This window comes from Falco peregrinus, chromosome 1 (genome assembly GCF_023634155.1).
Source record: "Falco peregrinus isolate bFalPer1 chromosome 1, bFalPer1.pri, whole genome shotgun sequence".
In the NCBI taxonomy this organism is placed as follows: domain Eukaryota; kingdom Metazoa; phylum Chordata; class Aves; order Falconiformes; family Falconidae; genus Falco; species Falco peregrinus.
Window position 1 is genome coordinate 22,704,201 of NC_073721.1, and position 27,881 is coordinate 22,732,081.

The 27,881-nt window shown below is 39.2% G+C and overlaps 1 protein-coding gene across 2 annotated transcripts in view; it reads right to left on the minus strand.

Moving 5' to 3' along the window:
- PRKG1 (protein kinase cGMP-dependent 1) overlaps window positions 1-27,881 on the minus strand; it is a 508,740-nt gene that overhangs the window by 425,967 nt on the left and 54,892 nt on the right. For both annotated transcript variants that reach the window (XM_055790419.1, XM_005235115.4), the window contains exon 2: window positions 13,768-13,934. In XM_055790419.1, coding sequence (XP_055646394.1) covers window positions 13,768-13,934 — 167 coding nt within the window. The remainder of the gene's footprint in view (window positions 1-13,767; window positions 13,935-27,881) is intronic.

Below are 27,881 nucleotides of genomic sequence, written 5' to 3' on the forward strand. Positions count from 1 at the left end.
AGAAGTTTGATATCAGGACCAACATATTAAACTGAAAGAAAAATAAGAAAACTTTGCCAACGAATACAACCAAAAAAATCTTCCGACCTCCCTGGCTTTATTCCCTTCTTTTAAATTTATTTTCAGATTTTTCCCCATCAAACTTCTGGTCCACAAAACCATGGGAGTTTTTCCCCACTGATAAGAGGAGTGAGATGAAATCTCACCTGAATTTTCCCTGGAGCAAAGAGACGTTCAACCAAGATGAAGTGTTTAAGGAACACAGATATATACAGAAATGTTGCCTATGTGTCTTACCAAGAGGAACTGCTACTGGATTTCCCCCTTCACCCATTCCTGCATGAAATAGCCATGACTAAGTCACCACTTGAACCAAACCCAGAACAATTGGCATCACCAGAAAGCTAAAAGTGGTGGTGTTTGCAATGCTTTACCCTTCCAAGAAGTGGTTTTGAGCGCTCCTGGATCATATTGTACATGCTGAATATAAAATGGAGATTGGGTTTGAGAGGCTGAGTAGGCACCCCATCATGCGGAGGGTCACCAAGACTGCTTAAAACAACTCCATCTCCTTTTCAACTGATTTGTATGGTGCACTTTCCAATTGGAGTACTACAGACCTTGGATGTCTATGGCCTAGAAGTCCCTTCCTTTCTCAATCTTCCTGTTTTCACCCTCTCATTTTCCACTACAGATAAGAAAAAAAAAAAAATCTCACAAGGTAGAAATGACCTGACTTTTCAGTTTAAACAAGAAGTAGGAAGCATTTCTCTCCTTTCCTTTCCTCAAACTGTTTATTTTGAGCTCTCTGTACAACTAGAGCAGTAAGAAAGGGCATAGGGCTCCCATGGTTTGATTATTTTTTTTGTAGATCAGCTTTCAAAGTAAACAAGCAATCCAAAGCGAACCAAGCCTAACAAAAGGGAACGCACCGCCTCTAATGTTCCTTTAATAATAGTTTGGATTGATAACACTAACATCTTTCTATCTGCATACACAGACTAAATTATATAGCCATGTATTTTAATAGGCAGAAACAAAGGTCAAAATCCAGGCACTTTCATGTATGCTATTATAATGAAAAGTTCTTTTATTTTTCATTTCAGTTGTGGGAGTTTCAATAAAAGGGAGTCATAGAACGGCAGGGGAGACAACAGACATTTGTATTTCCCTTTTCAGCTGCTATTAATAAAATGAATGAGGCTTTATCTCACCAATTTATTTTGTAAATAAAATACCCGTAACAACAAAGCAGTCTTTGCATAACTGCTGAGAAATACAAACTTAAATAGCACATCAACTATGAGCTTATGCGGGAGGAAAAAAATACGCATTCATTATGTTTCACATACAGTGGGAATCATTTTGAAGAGGTTACACCTATGCATTTTCTTCCCTGAAGAGACGAAGATGAGTATTTGGCTGCCTGCAGATGAGCCAGGTTGCATGAATGCATTTACAGAACAATGTATCTACTTGATAAACTCTGAATACTCCTCCCTAGCAATGAAGACTAGAGCTTTTGCTAAATCTGCTTCGGGGTTGTTCAATACTACACTGCAAAGCTACCAGGAAGTTTAGATTCAGAGAAGCTAAGATAATGATGAATGAAATGGCAAGAGTAGTAAATCACTGTGAATATTAGCAGATCCCAAAGGAAGCTGGACATTCATTTTGAAAATGAAAATATATTGAGGTCATCTTGACACTAAAACTTGTACAGCATTGCTTAAGAACTTGCCAGCAGTCCCCTCTCATCCACATGCGACAGGCAAGGTTTTGCTGACAGAGGAACTTGAATGAGGACAGAGATAGGAGACTCTGCTATTCAGGTGCTCAGCAGCATTTGTATAAAGGCATTATATAATGTATAGTCCTCTCCTCTCTGCTCATCAGAGTTTGGCAATACCTTGAGAAACTTTACATTGGTTGATGATGATTTAGATAGCTACAAAAAAAAAAAAGTATTTTTTAGGTCTGAAGTCATTAGCTCACAGCTTTGATTGCATTTTCTCCGCTCCACCTACCAAATACTGGCTTAGACTAACCAGAGGTTAAATCTTCATTACTGAAAAGGAATTATTTAATCAAAGAATATCCTTAGAATATACATACATCATCTTGCTATTCCTTAACATAAATTATATGGGACTTGGGTCTTTGTTTGTTTTTTGGGAAGAGATCAGTGTGTAAGATCAGTACAGGTAGGCTACAGGTAATGCTCACCCCACACAGCACCTCAGCCCAGGAGAGGGGCAGGTCACAGAACAGTGGTCACAAACAGCATCACATCACTCCTTTTGGAACACTGCTTGACTGGATTTCTGCTTTGCAAGCTCCTATTCTAATACCTGTGAGATTTATACAAGCTAGTTTTATTAAATCTCCAGCTCAGGTGACAATGAGTGTTCCCACTGCTTGTGCAAAACACTATAATCTTTCCTTCTGTAAACTCCGTTTTGCTTGGATTCAGAAATCTTGCTAATAAAGTCTGTTAGGTTCATATGAGTTATTACAAAAAATATATACCAATTTGCAGTTTGGCTGGAGTTATTCTTAGGAGAAAGGGTAAGTAAAAATATCTCCCTCAACATGTTGCAGCAGTATTATTGTACTGCTGTACTATGTTTATATACCTCTAGTGCTCTTACTGCATTTAAAGTGCTAAGACTTAGTTCTACAGCTTTAAAAATACCTAATTAATACAGAAGAAATATCAACTATATCCATCAAGAGCATAATCACTGCCTATAAAGCAGTGACATTTCATTGAACATTTCATGAAATAAGTCCAAGGAATATTTACATCTCCATCAGTAGTATGAGTAAATAACTACTCTTAGAAAAGTTAATTATTAAGACACTATAAAATAAAAATAATTAGATTAAAAATTAAGGTAACAGTGACAGATTCGCATTCTGTTGTCCTGTATATGAAAACAACAGCGTGCAACTCAATTTCTCTAAGAGACAAGACATACACAAGGTTCTCTAACACCAATACAGTAAATGAACACAGTACCTGAACATATCATATGCTGGAAGGCTGCTATAAACTGGTTTGAAGTCTGTAAAAATATAGAAACAAACACTTGTAACAGCGCTCACACAGGCTGGGCCCCAGTGTCACAAACCCAAGCCTTCCTCAATACTGCAGCCACACAAAGAAGTCCACACTTTACCTATTTATGTAAAAATATTAGCAAGAAATATTTATGGACTTTTATAACCAATAAATAATCACAGTTTTTTACTTCCAGAAGGTAAAAAAAAAAAAAAAAAAATGGGTGGGGGAAGCAAATTTTAGCATGAATTGTTGTAACTCCAAAAGGAAGCAGATGGAGTAGTGCCCAATTTCTGTGGTAGTTAAGAAATCCCCAAAGATTAACAAACAGGTTTCTGCTCCAACTTTCTACTAACAGATTTCTGTAACTTCGACAGTTCACAAAAAACCATTAGAGTTCAACGAAACCTTGGGTTAAATGCTGAAGGATATTTAGATGGAAGCCAAGACTGATGCAGCAAATGTACAGTTGCTTCTTTGATCCAGTGCGTAAGTTGTGGTGATTTTTCAAGCACTCCAAGTTTTCATGCTGCATCCATAAAAAGCATGCGACTGTCAAGTCATGGAAGCCTTTTTATTGTTCTTTTGCTGTCAGTTCCTAGGTACACTCTCAGGATATTAACACCACTTAAGAAATTACAGTGAGAAGCTCTAAGTATTTCCAATTAGATCAAGACACAGTTGATATAAACATATGCAATTACATTGTCTTTTTCATCACCTGACTAGACAGGGGCATGACTGGAATTATGAGCAAATGATACAAAAGTAGTTACTAAACAATGCCTAAAATAATAAAAACTTTTACCTTAAAGATAAGCAGGTCTCAAAGTAACATTACCAGGTTTCTTGCAAATATTCAGGCTAGACATAAAACAGTCTGAAAACATCAACTAAGGGTTAGAAGCAAACCTGATCTTCTCCAAAGGAAGTGGGCTAAACTTCACTGAAATCTTCAAGAAATATACCAACCAAAAGAGAAACAACCAGAAATATTTTGAACATCTCAACCCTTCACCCCTCTGTTTATGCACTCTTCCCCAGGACTTGTGAGATGGAGGGATTGCAGTGCTGATATGAAAACACAAAACATTTTAAGGAACATGGTTGATAACCTCCCTTGCTCCTTTGGCCCACATGCACGCTTGTAGCAGAAGGTGCTCCAGGAATACTCTTTTAGTGCCAGTGCACTGGCCAAGGGATGGTCTTCAAGCCCTACAAAAACACTTGCTCCAGGAGAGGCCCATTTCCAACTGACACGTCTTGCACAACTGGAATGACACCCAATAGTTCTGCCCTTGCCTTCTCCAGCACTTCCTCATAAAGTCTGCTCTGCAGTAGGGTAAACTTTGGAATGAAGACATCAATCCTAAAGAATCTCTTAAACCCAGAGCCTGAGAAAATACTCTTGCCCTGGTGTGTAACGGTCTCAGCACTAGACATAGGGGGAGGGATTATTGATAAGTGATCGAAAATTTCCCAGAGGAACAATGACCACTAAACCAGTTATCCACCGGAAAACAAAATCAAATGGGAAACCCAGGAAGGCTTCAGGATTCCAGCAAAGAGCAGTATCTCTGACCACAGGAAAAACCCTGATCAGACTCCTGCCCAACTACATTAGCAGGATGAAGAAGGAGAAGGGAAAAAAAAAAAAAAAAAAAGGCAAAAAAACAGCTGACAACATTAAACATTAAACACAGGAGTGCAAAGAAGAAACTGCTGCCACAGTACATTTTCACAAAACTAATGGAAAGTCCTGTGAAAGGCAGCTTCTTCAGAGAATAGTGATTTGTTGGCATGCTGTGCAGAAAATCCCACTTTGCCATAAATGCCTAATTGATTCCTTCCTACATGGTGCTCCTTGTGGACACTGAGTAAAAGCTCTCCAATCTCAAGAGCTATCTAACACCTGTGCAATGAGATGTTATTTTTTGACATTTGCTTGGGAAGGCAGATCCAAACCCCTCAAGGAGAGGTTTGGAGACTCAGGTAGGGCCCAAAACACTTGTACTGAAAGGCAGCATAAGTCTTAGAAGCAGATCTGCCTCAATTGTGTTAGAAGAGCCCTAATTGCAATGGATGCTGCTATTACAACCTTTCTGAGTGTCCTTAGGAGATGCAGAAAGGTGGGAACATACATCAGAGGACCTAGCTACATTATCAGGAATATATTTCAAAAGAGTACTCAAAACCAACTGGTCCTACACCAAAAAGTTTGGAACTTCAGGGTGGTCTGAAGGACCACCAATCCGAAGGAAGTCTAGCAAGGATACTCTTTGGGCATACATGACAAAACACACTATGCAGCCAGGCAATTCCCTGCCTGCACCAGCTCAACTCCATCTCTCCAGGTATGATCTCAGAGCATGAGATTGACCTGAAATGCCCCAACAGACACAGAGTTCAGCCAGCGTCTCTAGATTTAATTGACTGAACTGGAAACTGCATATTCACTCTTAGCCCCAGAGACTAAATAAATTAAAAACAGACTGAAGAGTTTATAAAGTTTGTTCCAGGAAGTCCTTTTGCCAAAGCTGGGGGGAGGGGGGAAACAACAAACCCCTCAGTATGGTTCTTTGAGAGGAATGATGACCACCATCAGTGTTGGTGAATACCAACAAGAAGCAGCTCATGCATCTGGACTTTACAATGGCAATAACAGCAGGCCATAATAAAGTAAGGGACCTCTTGCTAGTACAGTGTACAGCAATATAAAAATTAATGTGGTGCAGGCCAAGAGACATGATGCACACTCTCCACTGAGGCAGCAATACTACTGCCCCCATTTTGCTATTCTGGACTTACACTTGGGAACAAAGTAATTTAGCCTACTTAAATCCAAACTGGGTCTCCGTTCTCTGTTTTTCCTTCATTTAGAAGAATCAATACTACCAAATCCTTTTTCTGAGAAGAAACTGACTCAGAAGACCCCAGGGCTAAAAGAGCAATTACATCCTATTAAATCAGATCCTTATGAGAGTAGTCCATAAAAAAAGACAAAAGAGGGGTCAGAGGGAGAATGACACAAAGACAGATTGAATGCCGCGTTTGTGGATGACTGCAGGTAGCATCCAAGAGTCTGCAGTGCTCATTGTCCAGTTGGGGGGGGGGGAGGGGGAAATGTAACTGCACAGTTCGGAGCAAGAAACAGGAGCAAAAAAGGTGATGCACTCCAGCATACCTTCAGAAGTGAGAACAAGTATAAGTGCACTGGCCAACAGATTGGTCATAAAATATTAATTATAGCACCACAAGACCTTGGCAAAGCCTGTAATGATAACACGCAGGAGGCAGCAAGGAGATGGAGAAACACAGTATCTAGATGCCTGTTTTGGTTTTGATTCAACAGCAAAAATCCCCAGAGACTGAAGAGTTGCATTGAATATTTCACCCATCTGAGACCAGAGAGTTCTGCAACCTCTGATAGGAGGTCTTCTACAGGCTCTCGCATTCTTCTCTGTAGGTCAAATGGCTAATGAGACTTTGTCTCCCCTTATCAACACCAAGCTTACCATCCTGGCAAATCCTGCAGTTTCTAGGAATGTTCCTTCCCAAGACATCTCTGACTTCCCAAAAAAACACCTTCCCATGGAAGGTCACAATTAGACAATACGTTGCTTTGGAGAAGCCACCAAGAATGAAGCAAGAAACAAAGTATTCTTTTAAAGGCAAATCTCCATAACTGACAACAAAAAGAAAACTAAATTTAATAGAGGAAAACTACTAAAACAAGGACTGGGGGAAGTGCAGGCTGTTTTTCAACATGGGTTCTTAAAAAAAATGGTTCTTCCCTTTTCATGCCTACAGAAGTAGGAGCCCACAGGGTACTGGTGGAGCTATTTCTCTTTGCTCAAGTTCTCAAGCTGTGGTACAGAGGTGCAACCTCAATAGTAATTTGCAGGACAGTCAGTCAAAGAGGATGTTACAGCACCCAGTGCCAATACAAAAATCACAAGCAACGAAACAGTTAATCCAAGTATTTTAACCTTCCTTTTTCCCCCGGCTCACTGTATTATGTCTTCCACACTTTATGGGAATAGCAACAAATATAAAAAGAGGACTCTTCACACCTATTAATATAGTTTCTAAAAAAATTAAGACATCTGTTTATAACAGCATGACTGTTATTCACATGAGAGCCTAAAACTTGTATCTTGCCACCTGATTTATCAACAGCTCTGCTGATGTATTTTCCTTTCATAATGCAACCATCAAATTTGACATACTGCAGTTGACAGGTTCAGACAGAGAGGGAGCACAAGAGGAAACATTTGGTTTCAGATGTGGGATATCACATTTATCCTCATTAGTGTGAGGTAACACCCACACATAACTCAAACCTGTCAACACAGTACAGATCTAGATGTATGTCTCTGAAAGAGACCTTTCCAGGTTTTCATATTTTTAAGTGCTTTCAGAAAATTTTAGAAATATCATGCCCAAAGAAAGCATAACAACAAAGAAGCCAACAAGTGCAAAACTGCAAAACTGGAACTTGGAAAATGTTCGGGTTTTTTTGCTTAAAGAAAACTAGAGATGGTGGATTAATTTTAGAGGCAGAATATGTTAAACCAGTAAGAACCTTTTTTGGCTCAAAAAGAAACTTTGGTTTTCACGCAAACAATGTGTTGAACCACTCTTACAGCAATATACATTCTCATAAGGTAATATTTCTAATAAGTTTATTTTATTCTCAAAATTGTTTTATTTGCAGACTGAAGAGAGCCAGTATAGACCAGTTCAAACGTACAAGACTCGTCCCCCTTTTCACTACCAGTCTCATCAGCCTGGAGGAAAACTGTTGCTGTAGGCGGTCAAAGCACGTATGTTTAACGCTCACAGCAATTCCAGCCCCTAAGGAATACTTGCTTATATAACAAATAAGTTAAATTCCACCATCAGAGCACAGCTACAAGGGAATTTTTTTGGTGTTGCTAGAGAATAAGGGCATCTCTTCACCCAATTAATTTAATACACAGAAGTTGTAGGGTTTTGTGGATAACTGGCTAGCTGAAAAAGTTCACATAGACATAGTCCAGCTGGCTGGACAAAAATGCACATCGCTCTCAGCTTATCTGAAGTAAAGCAAAAATACACTATCCTTGGCAGTTCTTGTTACACAATAACAGGAAGATCGCGGTGGGAAAAGAATGTTACAGGTGGGAACAGATAACTACAGAAGAGAAACTAGGGGCGGGCTTGATATTTAGGCAACTAACCAATAATGAGCTTAACTTTTGTAATATGTATGAGCTAATTGTAACAAAGCATAAAAGGTGACTGTAAGGTACAATAAAGGAAGTCTGCTGATCACTCATATTGAGTGACTGTGTCTTCCCTCCGTCGCGACAGGGTTTTCTTGCTGCTTAGTGAACATAGGAGAATTCAGGGGTGTTCCCTGCCCCAGATCATTTCAGAACCTGATGAAATACCAGTTCCTACCTTACTACTTCATATAGATCCTTCTTTCGTAGTTCATAAGATCCACCCAAGACAAACAGACATGTGCCATTTGCCTCAAATGTCCAATATACAGCTTCCTTCCTGTACAGCTATAGGGAAAACTTTGGAGGGGAAGAGAAATACTCAACTTGTACAAAACACTACTCAGGAAACACACGTTGCTACGACCACCCAAATGCAAAAGCTCTGCACATCCTAATCGAGGTCTCTGTTCTAAGAAGTCTTTCACAGCCACAGGACCTAGTTTGTGTTACTATTTAATGATCATGCAGATACCTGATGACAGCACTGCTGCTAAGGAACAGAAATACTTAAAATGCAAAGAACAGTCTGTAAACAGCAAAAACCCTGCCTGAGGTCAGGTAAGGTATAAAGCCATAAGGAGATCTCTTTTCACAGGGCTCCGATTGCGATGATACCTTCTCTCCACCCTGGCACCTATCTAATAGTGCCTTTTACGGAGCCCCTCAGGTTGCTGTGCCTCACTGTAGGTACCTCCTGAAAGTTTCCCTCCTCTATGGAAGAAATATGTTGGCATCAACCTAAAGAATTCTGTTAACTGGACAAATGTATCCCTGGCTATCTGCATTTAATACGTAAGGCATCTCTAAAGTGGTGTGTGCCGCAAGTCCCTCAGACCCACTTACCCCAAAGGACTAAACTAAGTAACAGTGCAGGCAGGATGAAGCTAGAGAAATAAAGTGTTTCAAAGACTGGGATACAGTGGAGCCAACAGTAGTCCTGAAAGTCTAAAGCAGGTGAACTGGGGGCCTTTATTTTCCTAGAGGTGGAAACTGGACCAGCAAGACACAGACTATGGCTAGAGTCAGCCCAGAACAACAACAAAAAAAGCTTATTAAACTTACTAAAAGCGAAGTAACCCTAAATATGGGATTCTGCTTGCTGAGAAATTTCAGTTTCAGCTCCTGACCTACAACTTTCTTTTCTTGCTACCAACCCAAAGCTGAACAAGAGCCCAAATTCAGGACAAACCAGTATTTCCAAGGCTTCAGACCTGGTAAAAACAGCAGTCCTTGGGCTTTCATACCTAGGATCCTATCTGCCTCAGTGCTGCCAGGCTGTCTTGGACAGAAGGACCCAGAATGACTCTCCAACAAGCACAACTCTCATTCTATAGTTCCTCAAGGCTGTATCTTATAAAAGCCCAGGCAGGAGCCCACGAGAAAACTAGGCAAGTTTCCAGTTAAATCTTACCTGTATTCCAATGACTTAAAAAAAAAAAAATCCAAACCATAAAAAAAAATAGGGTTGGGGGACGGGGACAGGGATGACGATGATCACAAAAAACCCAACTAAATTCCTTGCATCAAACTTCTCAGATTCAAGAAATGCAGAGGCAGTCCAGAAAGTACAGATGCACACCCAGGAGAGCGAAGTCTACCAGGACTGAGGCAGTCTTCTCTTTTAGAGGTGATTGAGTGTATTAGCAGTTACTGGGTTTAGAGGATTAGACTAACCACACATCTCCCTTAGCCTTGCACAATTTAGGAGCTATTCTACACAAACACCCTTAAAAACAAGCTCCCAGATTAGCACATGTCCAGGCCAGAGGGTGTTTAGATTGACAGCTCCTCAGTTCGATGGGTGTTTCCCTCCTTTTGGGACCAATGAACAAAATCCAAACCAGCTGAAGCATGGCACATGTCAAAGGCACACTCCTACCTGTCAAACTCAACACTTGTCTCTATCCAGCATGCTGCAGAGAAGTCAGTGCCTCATTCTGACTTCCCACTAATACCACCTCACCATTTCTACTCCCAAGAACATTTCCTTCAGCTTCCTCCTCTCCCCATCTAAATCACAATTTACAGCACCCTCCTATCATCCTGTACTGTGATGCACTTCTCCCTGCCCAGCTCTACAGTTTGACACATAATAGGTTGAATAATAGGATGTATGAAAGATGTTCTTGTGTTTTTGATAACCTATCTTTTCTCAAGCTTCACTGTATTAGCCAAATTTTCATTTCTAGAGTCCAACCTGTTTGTACCGGTACTGTTCTCACTCCTGATAACAAAAACAAACAAACAACAAAAAAAAACACAACAGGGAGGGCAGGAAATGTGAGGTATGATATGGAATAATAGGACAAAGAATACAAAGTTTTAACCCTGTCATCACATGCATGGGAGTATGTGACTGGAGGGGAAAAAGTCAAGCCCACTAGCATGGGTAGTGTTGGGCAAATACACAAATAAAAAATGACTGCATACATAGAGCCAGTACTGGACAGCATGAAATTACCTTGCTGCTAGAACCAAAGACAACATGGACAAGTGGAATCAAGCCTTTTCCTGACTCTTTGCTGAGGTACAATGCTACAGCCATTCCCACCCAAGGAATGTAGCAAACCTGCGATTACATTCAGAAAGCATCATCAAGCCACAATGAAGAAGAAAGAGCCTGGAGGTCAACACTTACTATTATCCAGCCTTTTAAGGTTCACCAAGCTCAGTGAGTGTCACATATGTATGAATTTTAACATCCATGGTAAAGAACCAAAATACTCAAGGATTGTAGTTACAAAGGTCTCACCAGGACTAGCAGAGTCCTCATGTCTAGAGGGGAAAACTAAGACGCTACTGCAGATTCACCACAATAAAAGAGAATGCAGAAAGTAACAGTGAAAATGATAGATGTTTTCAAATCTATCTTACTTAAAATTATTATTTAAAATATGTCTAAGGAAGCATCACCAATATATAACAGACTATATATATATATAAATCTTCTGGTAAGAGGCTCTATTTAAACAGTGAATCATAAATTATGAACAAGCATAAGAGTATTGGTTATCAAATGCTCTACATAAGCAATTTTTATTTATATTAAACATGGCTATAAGTACAAGTAAGGAAAGAGTAATTAATGGAGGAAACGCAGCATTTAGATTTTTTAGAAAAGAATATACCTCTCATACTCACAAGTATGGGTTTCTTCAGTATAGTTTTGTAAAGAATAATGCTTGTAGCGTAGTTGGGGGGCGGTGGGGCATGTTAATAACCGACAGGACACAGAATGATGAGCCAAAATGATGAGTGAGCCTGTTCTCATAATTATAATCCAACCCATTTGATAACATCTTCTTCCATTTCCATTACTTCATCATCACTCATTGCATTATGTCTAAACATAGACTATAAACTCTTCATAATTTTGTTTGTAAAGCATTATGCATATTTACGGAGCTATCTAAATAATCTTAAATTAAGTTACAAGACCAACCGAAAGCTGGGGGAGAGCCAAGTCATGCCCTCATACATAGAGGGCTGGATTGCCAGAAAAGCAAGAATAAGCTGAAGTGCCCAAAAGACACAAAAGTTGTCTTTGACACACATTTCATTTAGAAAACAAGAATCAAGAATTCAGTCACAGAGTTTGGACCAACAATTAGAAACATCTGGTAAATTCAAGGAATTGACACTACTAGTACATCATCATCAGATTGTCAAACAAAGGGTCATCGGAGTACCAAACAGTGTTCAATACTCCCAACCATGGTGGAAACCGCTCTGCCCAGAACTCCCCTCCAAAATCCTCTCCATAGAATATGAAGAGGCTGAGCAGGAGATGAGTATACACTTTTGACAGTGTGCTGTTGTTACGGGCTTTTTCAAGGGACAACATTAAAGGAAACACCCAAAACCAGTCATGAAGCAAATATACTGTAAGCATGCCTCTGATGTGGCATTGTTTGGGAAGCAAGCATAGAGCTGTGCAGTGAAAAACCTCCACATTTTTACTATAAAAACAATATTATTCAAATATAATTTTAAAGCAGTTGTTGATAGAACAGATTCTGCACCTCATCCAAGTCGTCTCTGTATTTAAATGGAGGCCTGAAAAACCTAAATCTTTCCATGTAATGCTGGGGGTGGAAATATATAATTTGCTTTGGCATCCCCCATAGCCTACTTCATAATGCAAAATGCCATCTGAATGTGCAAAATTGGAAAATATGAGAAGCCAAAGGAATTAAACCTGTGACTTGAGAAAGAACTTCACCTTAAAAGGACAGAACATTAAAGCTGTTTTGGGAAACTAGTAAAAAGCATTTGCAACTATACAACATTAAGAGTTTGGCAAAAAAACGTATTTAAAAGGTGGCTTACTGCCTTGAAAATATTTTTGTTTAAAAGAACAATTTAAGAAATGAATTTACGCATGTACACATACATACAAACACGCAAGTTATACATAACCTGTAGTTTTCATGTATTTGCTCAAAAGATACAGGCAAGCAAGAAACCTCCATTCCCCTCAGGTCTTATCTGGCCAAAATGCTTGCAAGCCTATGAGATGGCTCTGGTAAGCAGCAAGAAGAATTTTATAAGCATTTATCCATTTGCATTGTACCAAATCAAACAGAATTTGCTCACTGCATTTTCTTAATTCAAACAGTGACATTTGACTCAAAACTCCTTATCAGTTACTCTCAGAAGAGGGATGCTGTAGTAGACGGACACGAGGTTTGATCAAGCTTAGTAACTCCTACAGATGAACATGCACTTCCTTTAAAAAAAAAACCATATAAAATATGCTCAATTTGACACGTGAAGAGTTAGAGAACTTGGAAAGAATAAGATATAACATGCAAATAGCTGACATTTTGGAGAAGCAGGTCACTGGCAACACCAATTCCATTATAAGATTTTCAGAAACCTGATGGCTGCCAAGAACAGCAGAATATCCATTGCTCTCATGTTCCACCAAGAAAACAAAACTCTGCTACAACACATACTGTGACAAATCAGATGTGCCAAACTGCAGATGCTACACTTACTTTGTGCACAAGACAGAAAAATAACACTTTCTATTACACAATGCATTGCTTCTGCAGAGTGCCCCATGTGCTTTATCAACATTTCTAAGTTTGTCCCCACAATAAGGCAGCAAGCCATGACCACATTCTCCTTGTTTTACAGTCATTTCCTCTTCCATAACACCATTATTTCTGTTAAGTCCCTAATTTATATAACAAACCATTGATATTGCCTCAAAGCCAAAGAACTATATTCAGTGGATTTAGTAGTTTATTCCAACAGATCTCAGTGCAAGGTTAACCTATTTCTTTATATAGGGAGGCACACAAATCTAGTAAAAAATTTTCCAGGTAAAATTAGTCCACACAATTTTTCAACAACCATATTTAGATAACATTTTTGTCTCTATATGTGTTGAAAAAAGGAAATAAGTATCAGCTTTTAAAATCATACCTTCCATGACATACACCAGGGAACCCACATCTCCTTCCTTGATGATGCAGCTGTCTTTGCCATACTCCACGGGATACATACAATCCACAATCTCCTGGATCTGAGACAATTCCAGATTCTTCATGAAGTCATTGTCAAGGATCGCTTCCTTTATTAGCTCCTTGGACCTGTGGCAAAAAAAGACAAGATTTATCCACATGGCCAACAGCTGAGCTGATTAATAGCATGGGAACTTCAGCACAACCACATGGTGCTCCAATGAGTATTTTCTTGGGAAAAAAAATCCAGAATTTCAGTATTTTCCTAAAAAAATGATGAAGTCTATGTGCAAAGTAGTAAAAAAATAATTACAGAAATGTTAACTTGAAATTATTTTTTGTAAATAAGGTTTAGATACATCGACAATTGAAATAAAAATAGATTTCATGTGATTGCAAGATCCTCTTTTAGCTACAAGTTTCTCATCTATAATAACACCAAAGAATAACATGGCTACTTGAAGTATCTTCCATATACAAAACTGAAAGGAAATACAAACAAGAAGTTAAAGAACTTATGACTTAGTTTATTATATTTTCTATTAAATTATACAAACTGAAGCACACAAAAGCATGATACCGCACTGTCTTTCAGTATTACTCGAACAGCAAAGGCCATTATATTCACCAGAGGAGGCACCACTGCTACAGGAGTAACACCACCATTAAATCATTTCTTTGTGACTAAAAGGAAAATTCTGAAGTTACATTGTATATTCTGTGTGCACAGAATTATGCCTGCAGTTTTAGTTTGGTATGTGGTCAGGTTGGAAGTTTGGAGTTCTTAGTAGCCACTTCACAAAGTTGAGTAGGGAAGGAGTTGTTTGTGAGCATACCAACTTCAGAATTCAAAGTTCACACATTCTCTGGGAGACTACCCAAATGGGTATGTAATACAACCTGTTACCTCTAGAAGTGTCTCTGCCAGCATCGTGTTATGACAGAAAACGTGCAACACCACCACTTTTTCCTGATTTTCCTGAGATTCTTTCAATGTCTACAACTAAAGTACTCGCAACGTGGTGAGTCATGCTCAGGTGAGCTCTCCAATCTTCCCTTCAGACTGTCAAGTTCAACTTACCCACCTGCTAATGCAGCATAACCACCATGTTATGACATTTTGCAAAAAATTCGTAAAGCAACTTGCACAAATGAACAAATGAGAATGCTAAATCTAGATCTATGACACCAGGTCCTCAGCCCTTTATTTCTCATTCCGAAACTCCAATTCTGTGGGCTGAACTATTTGCTAATGTGAACATAGCCCAGGCAGATGACAGCTACCTGCAGAGCAGAGCTTACACATTCAGAAGTTTTATCCTTTTAAAATATGAATATGAAACAAGGTTTCCAAAGAAAAATAGATTAATAGATCATGTCTTCTTGGAAAAGAGCCAAATTGAGACTTCAGAAGCCCAAAACCAGCCAGACAGCCTTGGAGATACTATGCCTATGCTACAGTCCTTTTAAAGTATACCTCAAGGTTATATGTAGCACAGATTCATTAACGTTTAGAGAAGTTTTTTATGCTTTCAGTAGTTTTGAGGTTATTTCAAAAAACCATGCTACTTTACATCAGAGTCCATCATCACTGACCCAGGCAAAGCACAGGATGGAAAGCAGACCAGACTTTTCAAGTCCTGTCTGCAAGACAACACAGACTCAGACTGCTACAACTGTTTGGCTCTTGAGAAATTTAATTTGACATCACATACTGTCACTCCAATTCCTTATGCATGAAAATAAAAAACACCAGAAAAACCTACATCTATATTACTCCTTGCTTTCAGTAATGCAAGAAGCTGGTAATTTGTGAGGTTGACCAGATGACAGATAAACCTATTTCCTTATTCCCTCCTCCTGTGCTAGGGCAAGACTATGCCTCCTATGCTCTGCCCTGACTCAGTACTGTTCTTTTGGTCTTAGCCACCCCCACAGATCCCCCAAATCCTTCTAACAAAGGCACTAATTATTAGCATTACTCAAACTGCCTGCTGAAGAAGAAAGCATAATAAAAGCTTTCACATTAGTCATATCAACTAGCATTACAATTTCAGCCATTTATTTCATTCCAAGGCTCAAAATGAGGCTTTTCTCCTTGATAAAGTCAGCCTTTCAAATGGAGTGTTTGCAAGAATATCCTCAAGAGACTGAAGGGAATTCAGATACGGTTCAAGTCAGACCTCTCCTGTTAATTTAGAGGCCCTCAGCAAAAAACAATGCTGCTCTTGTTGGAATCAAGTAGAAGGATTTGAAAGGGATCTAGGAAATTCGGTCTAAACAACAGTGAAGGAACCGCACACAGCTAGGAAAATCCATTAGAAGTCTATTTTGGGGAAAAGCCCCAAAACATACACAACATGAACAAACTTAGGAAATTCATGAGCTATTGTCACAGTCTAAGACTACATCTGAACCAACTGACTCACAGCTTCTGCTCTTCCACATGGAAATATCACAGAAATTAAAGCTCAAAGACCCACCAAGTCATTCAAACCCTTTTAACAACAATAAAAAATAAATCTATTAAGAAGAAAAACACACTGGCTAGGACATTAATAACAGAGTTTCATCTCTGCCACATCCTAGCATCTTAAAATTAAGTATCTCCATAGAATGGTCTGGATAATAACTCAGTCACGCTTGACTAATCAAAATAGATATTATTAGTTAAGGATAATTAGTTAAAATGAGACTTCAAATACAAAGAACACAGTATAACAAAAAAGCACCTCCAGCTGCCCGTAAGCAGTACCGACTGTAGGAGCAAGCACTTTGCGCTCTAACTGCGTATTTATGAGTGTATTCGCATGAGACTAAACCACACTTCACAGTTTGTAAGCTACAAACCTCATCAGGAAATATTCCATCCATCTTTAAAAATAAACAAAAAGCTCAGTTTGACATATTTGAAAATTAGTTGATTCTAAAAGCTCAGTTTGACATATTTAAAAATTAGTTGATTCTAAAAATACATTGTCATAGCTACAAATAAGAGTTACTCTATTGTCCCCTGCAAGAAAATATTCGTCACTCCAATAATTCCAAAAAAATTATTCATGCAATGTAAAATTGCCATTCTCACATATTTGCACATGCCAGGCTTTCAGCGACTTCTACATTATTTTATTAAGCCATTTTCTTTCAATATAATTCACAAGTGAAATATCAGGTAGACAATATTTTTTCTTTTGTATTTTTTTTATATGAAATGAAACTCAAAGCATATAAATTAACTCACAGTTCACAACTATGCCATAACAAATGCTTTTCTAAACTACACCATTTCTTAATCATTGTTATTATTTTAAAACAGCATATGCCCCAGATGTTGAATACACAAATGTACCACATATCCACTTAATATATCTATATCTGAATCGATACTAAAAGCTATTTAAAATGGTCATAAACACACTCCTGCCACTGCAAGTGGTTTACACAAGATACAGCTGTTTCATTACCTTTTATTTTAAAATAGTGTTTATTCTGTATTTTCTGAGTCAAGATTCTAATAGAAACTATCTGCAAACAAAATCAACTACAGTATTTATAAGGGACTGGGTCTATTCCCAGATGATCCTCTTTTAAGAAGGGGCATTTTCAAGACTATTTACTCTAGCACTGTCGAACAGCTCCTAATGCAGAGGGTCATTTAGAGTAGAAAGTAGTTGTCATCTCTGCAGAGGTAGGAACCTGACACAAAGCCATCACTATATATATATTTTTTTAAAAAAAAAAAGATTAATGATCAAATGGGATGGAGACTTGAGGAACAATTTAAAAAAAAAAAAAACACCACACAGAAAACATGTGGGCACAGTCCTCTGCAACACATCCTTTCCCAAATCAGTTTAAGTCCATCACGGTAATTAATAAGGCAACAGTAGGAACAAGCTAATTTCATTCTAATTTGCAGAAGTCATGTGAAAAGCACCTTAAGAAGTTTCATACAACACACTTAAAAACCTGTATGTCTGGTTATGAATGCCTCTCAGAAAAAAGCATATAAACGTGCATTAATTCACAGACCACCCAGTCCTATACTGGGGGCTGCTTCAGTCCACCAGCCAGATCAGATCCAGCCACCAACCCCACCAACATTACAGCTCAGGAGCAGCAAGATGCCTGGGAAAATAATCAGCCACATTTTCTGTCTCGGCAGGCAGGGGCTCTGCACAGAAGCCGTGTTTCAGCTGTGCTGGAAAAGGCTCATATTAAAAGTGTGCTGTATTGCAGTGGCCATAAAATGCAGGATTTGGACAAGTGTTTCGCCCAGATTCCTGCTACTAACATCCATTGGCTACTCATCAAGCATGAAGGCAGAAGATAAAAATCTGGGTTTCTAACAGATGCGAAAAAAAGCCTGAGATGTTATGCAGCCCTGGATAAGAAGCAAAGTTAATGTTTGCAGTGTACATAATAAAATACCAAAGCCTGTATTACAGCCTGTTGTTATCCTGACAGTAATTTACATTTTACAAAGAGCAGGATGAACAGGCATTTCAGGCTCTTCATCCACAGCAAGGAAAAAAAAAAAAAATTCCTCAATGCTACATCCATATCTTCCAGCACATACAATAAATATTAGAACAAAAAGTTAATCTTATCCCAAAAGGTCTTATTTCAATATTGGAAAAGCTGCTTGCTGAGTTTAAGGAAAGGAATAATTTAATTATAGGTGGAAAGACTACTGCCATATACACCTAGAGATGCTTACAGAAACACAAAGCCCTCCTTGGCACATAGGGTGCTGGTACAGCACCAGTTTGTAATGGAGTCTGCAGGAACCTGCAGTTCAAAGGGCACAGTGGTAGCAACACAGGTATCATTCTCCATGTAATCTACTGCTGAAAAGAGTTAACTAAAAAGAGGTGGATCAAGAATAGGAGAAAATAAACGTTCAATTTGGACAACACTGACACAGAACAGCTGGAAGCAGATCTGAAATTTATGGTGTTCACAAGTATACCACCACAGCTATGTACAAAAACAATTCTAAACTGCCAGCAAGAAAAATGAAAAGCAAGGTACTGGGCAGACAGGCTGGAAGAGGTCTCAAAAAAGGGAAAGAAAAAGTACATTTTGTATTAATAGTCAAGAAGAAAAAAATACACAAGACCTTTTCTTTAGCTGCTCCTCTCTCCCAACTTTAAATAAAACTTTTCAATATGAACTTTTATGCCAAAGCTAATGGGGGGGAGGAAGAATGTTTTTTCTACAGCCTCCCCCATCAAGAGTCTGCCAACTACTACTAAAGACCTAAACCCCCATATTTAGGAAGGAAATATCTACAGGAATTTGACCAAGCAGAGACACAGAGCTCACTGCCAGAACTGAAGTTTAAAGCAGTAAAAGTGCAGCTTCCTGGGAGATTAGAACTCCTTATTTAGAATCATAGAATCATTTAGGTTTGAAAAGATTAACAGTATCAAGTCCAACACAATTTATTCATATGATAAACCTTGCTCAAAATTACTACAACCCATGGCATCTTTTTTGTGATGTTTCATCAGTGCTGTAAAAATCCAATTAGAGTATATGGGTACATCCTTTAGATCTATCCACCAACTACACCTATCAAGCATATTTGTAGAAATTCATACCCAAGCACTGCTTTTTTGGGAGCTTCCATATCCATAACCCTCCACAATTAATTAAGCTGATTTCAGTAGATAAGAAACAGGGAAAAAAAATCTGCAGCCTCTGACCCAGAATGAGCAGCAATGCAAGAGTCAAGACAATCCTTACAACAACCATCTGTTTCAAAATCCATACCGTGAAATGTTTAGAAGTGTTTACTTCTGCAAAATGGGGGTGGGGGGGTGGTAAGTACTTCTTTACAAAGAGAAGACATGGCCAAGTATTACAACTGCTCCTGATTTCCAGAAACTACTCACCAGGATAGGAATACACTGCAAAAAGTGCTAAACAGAGGGTTTTTTAAGTTATATCAAGACATACCTCCATTTCATAAGGTGTTATCTAGTATCCAAGTAACACAAAAAGCAAAGGCTGCAAGTTTCTAGCAGGTCTGGGGAAGCTCTCCACTCCAAGTCCACATTCACAGAGCTTTCAGTGATGTTTTTAAGTCCTTGTGTACTTAAAAGAGTATGTAAGATGAGAACATACACTTGCATGCTGCTCCAGAATAGGACCTCAGTGTTTGTGTTCCCAGTCTAGTTAACAACAAAACACTGGAGTTACCAATTATGAACCTTTTTGTCACTTTAACCAACAAAACTAAAGTACATCTCTGATGGAAGGCTGTTATGTTTAATCACTGAGGACAGTGACATCGAGAATGGACAAGTTAAATAATTTTAAAATATTTTTTAAAATCTCCACAGAGATGCTCCCTTCCACAAAGAATAGGCCCCACCTTCTAAAAAGTAGTGAATATATAGATACAGAAACCTTACTAAAAATTGCTATTGCTTCCTACAGAAATACTCAACGCACCAAGGGGCCACAGATCCGACGTTTATTCATCTGCATACTTAACTTTCTTGGCTGTTTATGAATACTGTGGCCTGGCCAAACATACAGAGGTTCAAAAACAACGACCAAAAGTCATAAAGCCTCAGTGATATCAAAATGACTGTCAACAAGAGACAACAGTTGAAATCTCTTTGTTGCACTCATCCCTTCTCAGCAGGTTGTATTACATATTGTAGTTATCGCTTAGGTTCCTATATGAGAAATAGAGGGAGAAAGTAGAACCTTCCAAGATGATTATCCCTCAACCACCAATTTGAAGTCCACAGTCCTCAGGAAAGCTGGTTTTGCAACCAAAGTGTTTATGTTGTTAGATAAATTATTTGTGCCAAGTCCATCACAGAAAGGTGGAGGTCCCCCCCAACTGCTCTAGAAGGTTTTGAATTAAAGGCAGTAAGAAACACCTGCAGCGTAAGGCAGTATATACTTTTTGCATGACAGCAATGCAGTAGGAACTGTTGTTTTCTGAATTGCGTAATACTGGATAATGTCTTTCAATACTAAAGACTGCAAGCACACAAATGGATCTTCTTTTGCAACTTACAACCAGAAGCAGGACAGTACAGAATAGCACAGACCTTTCAGTAAAATCTGGGTCTTGTTTGGACTGTAATGCCATTAATAGTTGATAACTCTACATTAGCTGTTTGTTTTGGCTATGGATAATGACCGCCTTGAATGTTTCTTAAAGGGAATTTTAAATATAACTCCAGTGAGCTATTCTTGTCTCATTAACTGGGAATAAGAGTAAGATTCAAGTCCGGGACTGAATAACATGAAGGCCCTTAAATGTACTTGTGGATTTTCTTCACGTTGCTTGCCTTTCCACAACATACAACCCACAGCATCAACTTCAAGTTGCAAAAGGAAATTTCCGAGTAAGAATCTTCAGCCAAGACTGTTAGTACATAGTTGGATAGAAGAATGTTCTTCAGAAGAGTACACTAAAATTCTTTTAAACTGAGACTTTGATTAAAGAGACAAGCAACAGGGAAAGTAACTATGCCCTGATCTAAACCTGTGAAAAAGAAAAACCACCTCCTCATTTTCATATTTCTTGTACTTAACTACAACTTCCAGTTGCAGAATTGAGTTGCTCTGTAGAGACCGTGTTGATCAAATGCTCCACTTAGGATTTCTAAATATATCAGTAAAAAATTTACACTGCTGTTCATTATGTCATATTTCAGCATTTGACATTTAAAAAGCAAAATAATTTAAGAAAAAAAAAAAAAACTAACGTCTCCTTTCAACTATGCTGAAAACTGTTGTTAGTATAAAAATACTGTAGGCAAGAGTTGGTTAACTCTTGCATTTTAATATGTCTCACCCCACAGATCTTACCACCCTTTTCTAGGCTAGTATTTTGCATCCTACAAAACCCCAGGTTTAGATACTGGAAACGTTGGCAAGCTCAGTAAAAAAAAAAAAAAAAAAAAGTCAGCTCTTGCCAACACAATTTGACTACTTCTGAAATATCTGACACCCCCAAGGAACTCCCACACGAGCTTCATTTTGAGAAGCCACTATCAATTCCTCCAAACAGGATCAAGCAGCTACTTATTACCTGAAGCAAACAGTAGAAGATTTCGGCAGCTAATTATAGGTGAAAACACATAGCAAAGTCATGATGGAGGAATGGGCTGTCTCTCAGAGATGCCTGGCCAAAAAAGTGGTTTTTTGAAGGGTGTTATCCCAACGCATATCACAGTTTTGGTGTTCACATCCAGTGCAACTGAGCTGGACTTTTTGCACCAACAAAAATAGCAAAGAAAACATATGTACCCATATGTCACAACATCAAGGGATCCAGAAACAATCTAACCCCTCCAGGAACATTTCAGTTACCAAAATTGAGTCACAGAGATCCAGACAACACATCCTGAAGGTCACGACAATATATCTTGAAGAGAACCACCTACTCTAAAAGGCAAGAGTGGCTCCATCAACCAAACAATTATCCATGTATGCTTCCACTCTTGGCAGCTCCACACAGTGAACTCTGACTGGAAACTGGTATGAGGAGTCTAGCTAAATGGCAACTAGAAAAAGTTCCCCAAAGTTTATTAGCATATTTTGAGGTCTGCCTGGCTTCATAGTGATAAATGAGCATGCAGACAGAGAACTACATTCAGATGCCCTGGAGAAGAAAGTGACCGATAGCCACTATGGAGATGGCCTTCACCTTGGTGGAATAAGCAGGAAATCTGCCAAGTGGATGATAACCTAATTTAAATAGATGCAGAAATCCAATTAAGAGATCCTCTGAGCAAAGACAGCTCATTCTTGTCTCTTGTATTAGAGGCTACTAACACATTGCAAATTTTTCTAAATGCAGTGTTGTCCAGGTGAAGTGATTGTGCTCTGCAAAAGCACTTTGCTCCTCCTCAGCATAAGAAAATCAAAAATGAACATTGTCATGACAGCATAAATATATAGCTGATTCCAGTGTAAATTTAGGAAGGGGTTTCACAGAAAATGGGATGTATGGGGGAGGGGGAGGAAAGTGACAGAGATTTAACGGCATATACTCTGATTCACTTAACACTTTTGACAGATGTTACTGTCACTAGGAAAGCTGCTTCAGCTCTTGCTTTTCAGTCACCTGGAGAAGTCCCCAGTTTAAATGCCATAGGTGTACAACAGCAGAATGCAGACAAGCCCTTGAAGCCTTAGTCTTTCAATAAACATTCTTAGCGATTTTAGGAAGAAGTATTTCTTCCTTCTTTAAGAGTCAGTAAAAGGACTGATGTTAGCAGCCACGCTTTGAGACATAAATATTTGAAAGATGTGTACGTTATCTAAATAAGACACACTCCATCCAGCACCAAGGAGCAATGCACAGGGATTTGAAGGTAAGTAATGCCAATGTTCCTACTTTACAGAAAGCTCACTTTGGGATACAGCAATACTGAGCAGAGCTGTGGGAGCACCACCACGCAGGCTCTGTCTAGGCTGCTAATACAGTAGATCACAACAGGCAAGAACTATTTAGTGGACCATATGAACACTAAACAACCATACAACCTGATAACGTTTAAATGGAAAACGAACAGCAGCAGGAAGCTCATAAGGTATCTGTGGAAAAGTGGGGAGGCTGGGACTCTTAGCAGAGCAGTACCACTGACAGCTTCTTTCCCTTTAAAAAGTCAGATTGGGGCGAGATTGCCACTTTCAAAATATTATCTTCTAGCTTGTATTTCTACTGCATAAGCATTGACTGTCACTATCGGCTGAATTTTTAAGAACATCCCAACAGCAACTGCCTCATGTAAGATGCTTTTTTGATCAGAAATGCTCTTGCTAATCTTGTTTTAGGAAGCCTACTAAGAATTCAGGCTTGTGATGCTGCCTTTGGCTGAATCAAAAAAAAGGTACTGAAACCCTGAAGCAGAAGGATGCAGACTTCGGCACTGTCCCCATGTAGAGACGCTGCAGGTGGGACTGCAGTCCAAGGGCCACAGCAAGGATACTCAGCTACAAAGCAGGTGTGAGAGCAGCATGAGGTGAGCACCTCCAGAGAAGCAGACTTCTCACAAAAAAAGCCAACACGATCCCAAGCTTGGAAAGTTGCAGTCTCAGGACAAAATGTTCATAAAGTCTCAGACTACCTAGTCAATCTACAGGAGGCGAGAGATGTGCAGGGGATTCAGAGAAATTTCCCTAATTGCCATGAATATATGAGACACACTCTATGGACATCCGCAACCTATTCCATCCCATCCAGCCACGTATAAACACAAGTCAGAAAGAATTGTTTTGAAGAATAACAGTGACAAATATGACATTCAGAAAGAAGGGCACCAAATTCAGATGGAAGTCAAGGAAAAGATGAAGAGCTTTTAAGGACTTCAGGAAACTGCCCTTCTTTGATTAAAATAAGTGGCCTCCAGAGGAGCTGAATGCTCCCCAGGAATTTCAGCCTGAAAGGCTATTGAAAGGGAAACATCATATTTCTTGCAAATGGGAGGATATTTTGCACAAGCTGCATACCAGTAACCTCACATTTCATGGCATCACTTGTCTTCTTCAGGGAATACTAACAGGAATGGACATAAGATGGTAAAAGAAGGATGCAGCAACACAAACGTGTCCTGCTCAGGTGAAGCTAAGGAATGGCATGCTTACTGGGGAAATGATCCCGTTGAGCAAGTTTTGGAGATCGCTCAGTCAGGCAACCTGCCCCTACGAGCAGTTGTAACCTACTGGTGTCATGGCCTAGCAAGCCATAATCCCAGTGTGGGAGATGCTGAGGTATTCCCAAGGGAAAACTCTCCACTTTACAAACAGGACAATGAGAAACAAGAGCACTGCTTGTTTCTTGAGGATAGACAGCAATGTGCATTAAGGATATTGCTGTTCTACTTCCTTTAGCAAGCCAAGAAAGCCATTCCTTTAATAAGACAGGAATACTCAAGATTCATTCTGCTGAGACACAAGTGATGGGAAGCATACATATTCACCATCACAGGATGGGCTCTGCAGACAGCAAACAAGGCTCCACTCTCAGAGACAGGGTGCATGAAATGTACCTGTAGCTTGTTGCTGCTGCATCAGGGCATGGGAGGGAATTCCCTTTCAACCATGACAAGAGCAAAGACTATGGGTGAACGTGGGATGGGATTATACAAGCATAATGGAAAAGGAGACAGACACATACTGATTTGCCAGTACGTAAATCCATGAATGCACACAGCAATGAGGATTTGAAAGCGCAAGGAATTACATGTTGGAGAAAAGATCAAGATTGCTCAAATTCTACTGACAGAAATGCAAGTCAGCTTTAAAAGCTTTAGGAAGGATTGTATCCTTAATCCTCAAGCCTCTGGGATGGTCATCTTACACAACTTCAAATGGCAGGGCCTGGAAAATGAACCCAATATTGCAGATGATACCCTAGATCTAGGATTTGTTGTGTCACCTGAAATCCAAATGAAGACACCACTTGGCCATTGGTATCCCACACTTCAACACTGCTGCAAGAGTGCTAACAGGAACTCGGTCATAGATGTTTCTCCCAAAATACTTTTAATGTGTAATGTGTGGCAGATAAAACTGCTGTGTACCAATTTAAGAGTAACTACTACAACATAAGCTATAACTTATGGGCAGTTATCAATGCCCCTGCTTCCCATAAATCAGAATAAAAACATGCTGCCCAGGTCCTTAACAGAAAACTTTTTGTTCATAGGAAGGCTCTAAATGGGGGCATTGGAGAGAAGAAATAGGTCTTGAGGTTGAGAACTGTGACAGAAAAGACAAGCCAGGAGTCAGCAAAGAATTAAGTTACCTTTATCTGCATCATATAAGCACAAAAATAAGTTTTCTCAAATACCTGATGTACTTTTATGATTATTTTCTTTTCCTTGCATTACTACCCTGTACTTACTCTCCAATTTCACACCACCCTTATGTCTCATCACCTTCCCACACCATCTTCAAACTCAGAAATGCTTGTTCCCATTACAACTAAGGATCATCTTCCTCTTTCATCTGACTGCCTTACTTGAAATTCCTACTGCATCGCACAATCATTTCCTTTTCTCTTTCCTTCCACCATCTCCACAAATCATTTCTCCCCTCCTGCTCCCTCTGCAAGTTCCTACCCCTTAGTATTTTGCTGCTTCAACCAGGCAGTCAAGCAAGCAAACAGCAGCCAAAGCAAAGCAGAAAGTGCAGCCTGCAACAGGAGAGGAGCAGAAAGCTGAGCCCCAGGCCCAGAGGCAAAGGTCTGAAGGAAGACACAGCTGGCTTGGAAATAAGGCTGCAAGGAGCCAGAAGGACCCTGAGGGTTTAATATGGAAGAACAGGAAAGGAAGAAGGAAGCAGCATAGGTACTTGCATCAGATTTGGTGGAAAGGCGGGGAAAAAACACACACACAAAAGCAGAACAGTAAATCAGCGCATCCCAACAAGGTGGAAGCAGTGGTCCTTTCGATACAGCATACATGGCTCTCTAGGGAAACAGTTTGTTTCCTCTGTCCCATATATTTTACAGGAACTAGGAATGCAAGTTTTTTCACTTTCTGAAAAATACCACTGCAACTCTTCCACACTTTGAGTTTGTTCCATGTTCCACAAGTTGCGTTTAGGAAATATTTACTTGAAGGGATACATAGAAAGAGCTAACAAGAGATGGAGAAAACATACATGCCAAGGAGCAGAGTTATTTTGGTACAGGAAACAGGAACTACTGAAGTGAGCTCGAACAAATTCAGATCCAGTTTAACCACAACAGACCTAAAGAGAGTTACTTGAAAGACATTTAAGTGCATTTTAATGATGATCAGACACTTCATTGCTTCAAAGTCAAAAGCAGATGCAAGTTCTTTGCACATATGTTAATATATTGTATATTCACGAGTAGAACATGGTTAGAAAAATCAGCCCAGGTGTGTGATAAATGAGTGTGCAATGAAACTAACTAGCACTGAACCTCCTGAAAAAACACTTCCATTCAGTGAGTTTATGGAACAAAAACATACAAACCTTTGAAGTCAGTGAACACAGAGCAGAACTTTCAGTTTGTTTTAAAAAAAAATATCTAAATTCAGCCTATTATCTCCTCTTGGCAAGCTAACAACAGCAGCCAGAGCTAAAAGAAAACTCTGTGACTACACCAAGAAACAGCAGACGACCTCCGCGCACTTCACTGTTCGTGTAGAGACCTGAACTTTCACATCTGCCTTTACAGCAAGTCTGAAACATGCTTTATTTTCAATGGACTTCAATTTATTTACCCTCACACACACACCCACTGGGTCATGCAAGATTCACCTCTCAAGTGAAATACTGCTGCTCATCTAACAAAGTGTTTTTAGCTATCTATGATACACACACAGATCTTTGGAAATGCACTTTAATTTTACCTCTGTCTCTATGAAAGAGATTCACTCTGAACATGAAAACTTAGAAGTTTCTCCATTATGAAACACTGAAAACAGGTATTCATCTCTTCCAGCTAAAGTAACTATTTAGTTTTGCCTACCTGTGTCAATTTTCCCCTTCTATTAAAATAAAACTATCATCAATTTAATAATCTTTAACCTGGTGTCCCTTAGGACAAAAGCTCTCCAGAATATTAGGTGTAATGTTCCTAAACAGATGCTAAATGCAACATTAAGATTTGGCTTCCCATATTGTTCTCTACAGCCTAGAATTTCAGTAGTTGGTAGCATTAATGTCACAAGGTGCCCAACAAACCACAGCATTTCTTTCCTCCCATACCGTAACTCGTATGAATACTCTTGCCCAAATTCAATGCAAGAGACTTTCCTTAGGAACACAACAGTCAGTTTTCATCTGCCAGTTTTATGTATATGTACCTGCATTTTTTTTGGCTGTGATCAAAGAGCCCCAGTATATATGGTGCTATTCTGTCCAAATCCTACTTGGGCAATCTGCCTTTCTGCTCAAGGAATAAAATCTAACAATTCCTATATATGGTGGTTAATAAATCTGCATGCTACTGTCAGGATATTTTTTGCAATACAGATACAATGCAGTTTTATTTATAAAGGTCAAGTATATTGTATGACATCTGCAAAGCCCTAACATCACTGTATTATTAAAACAGTA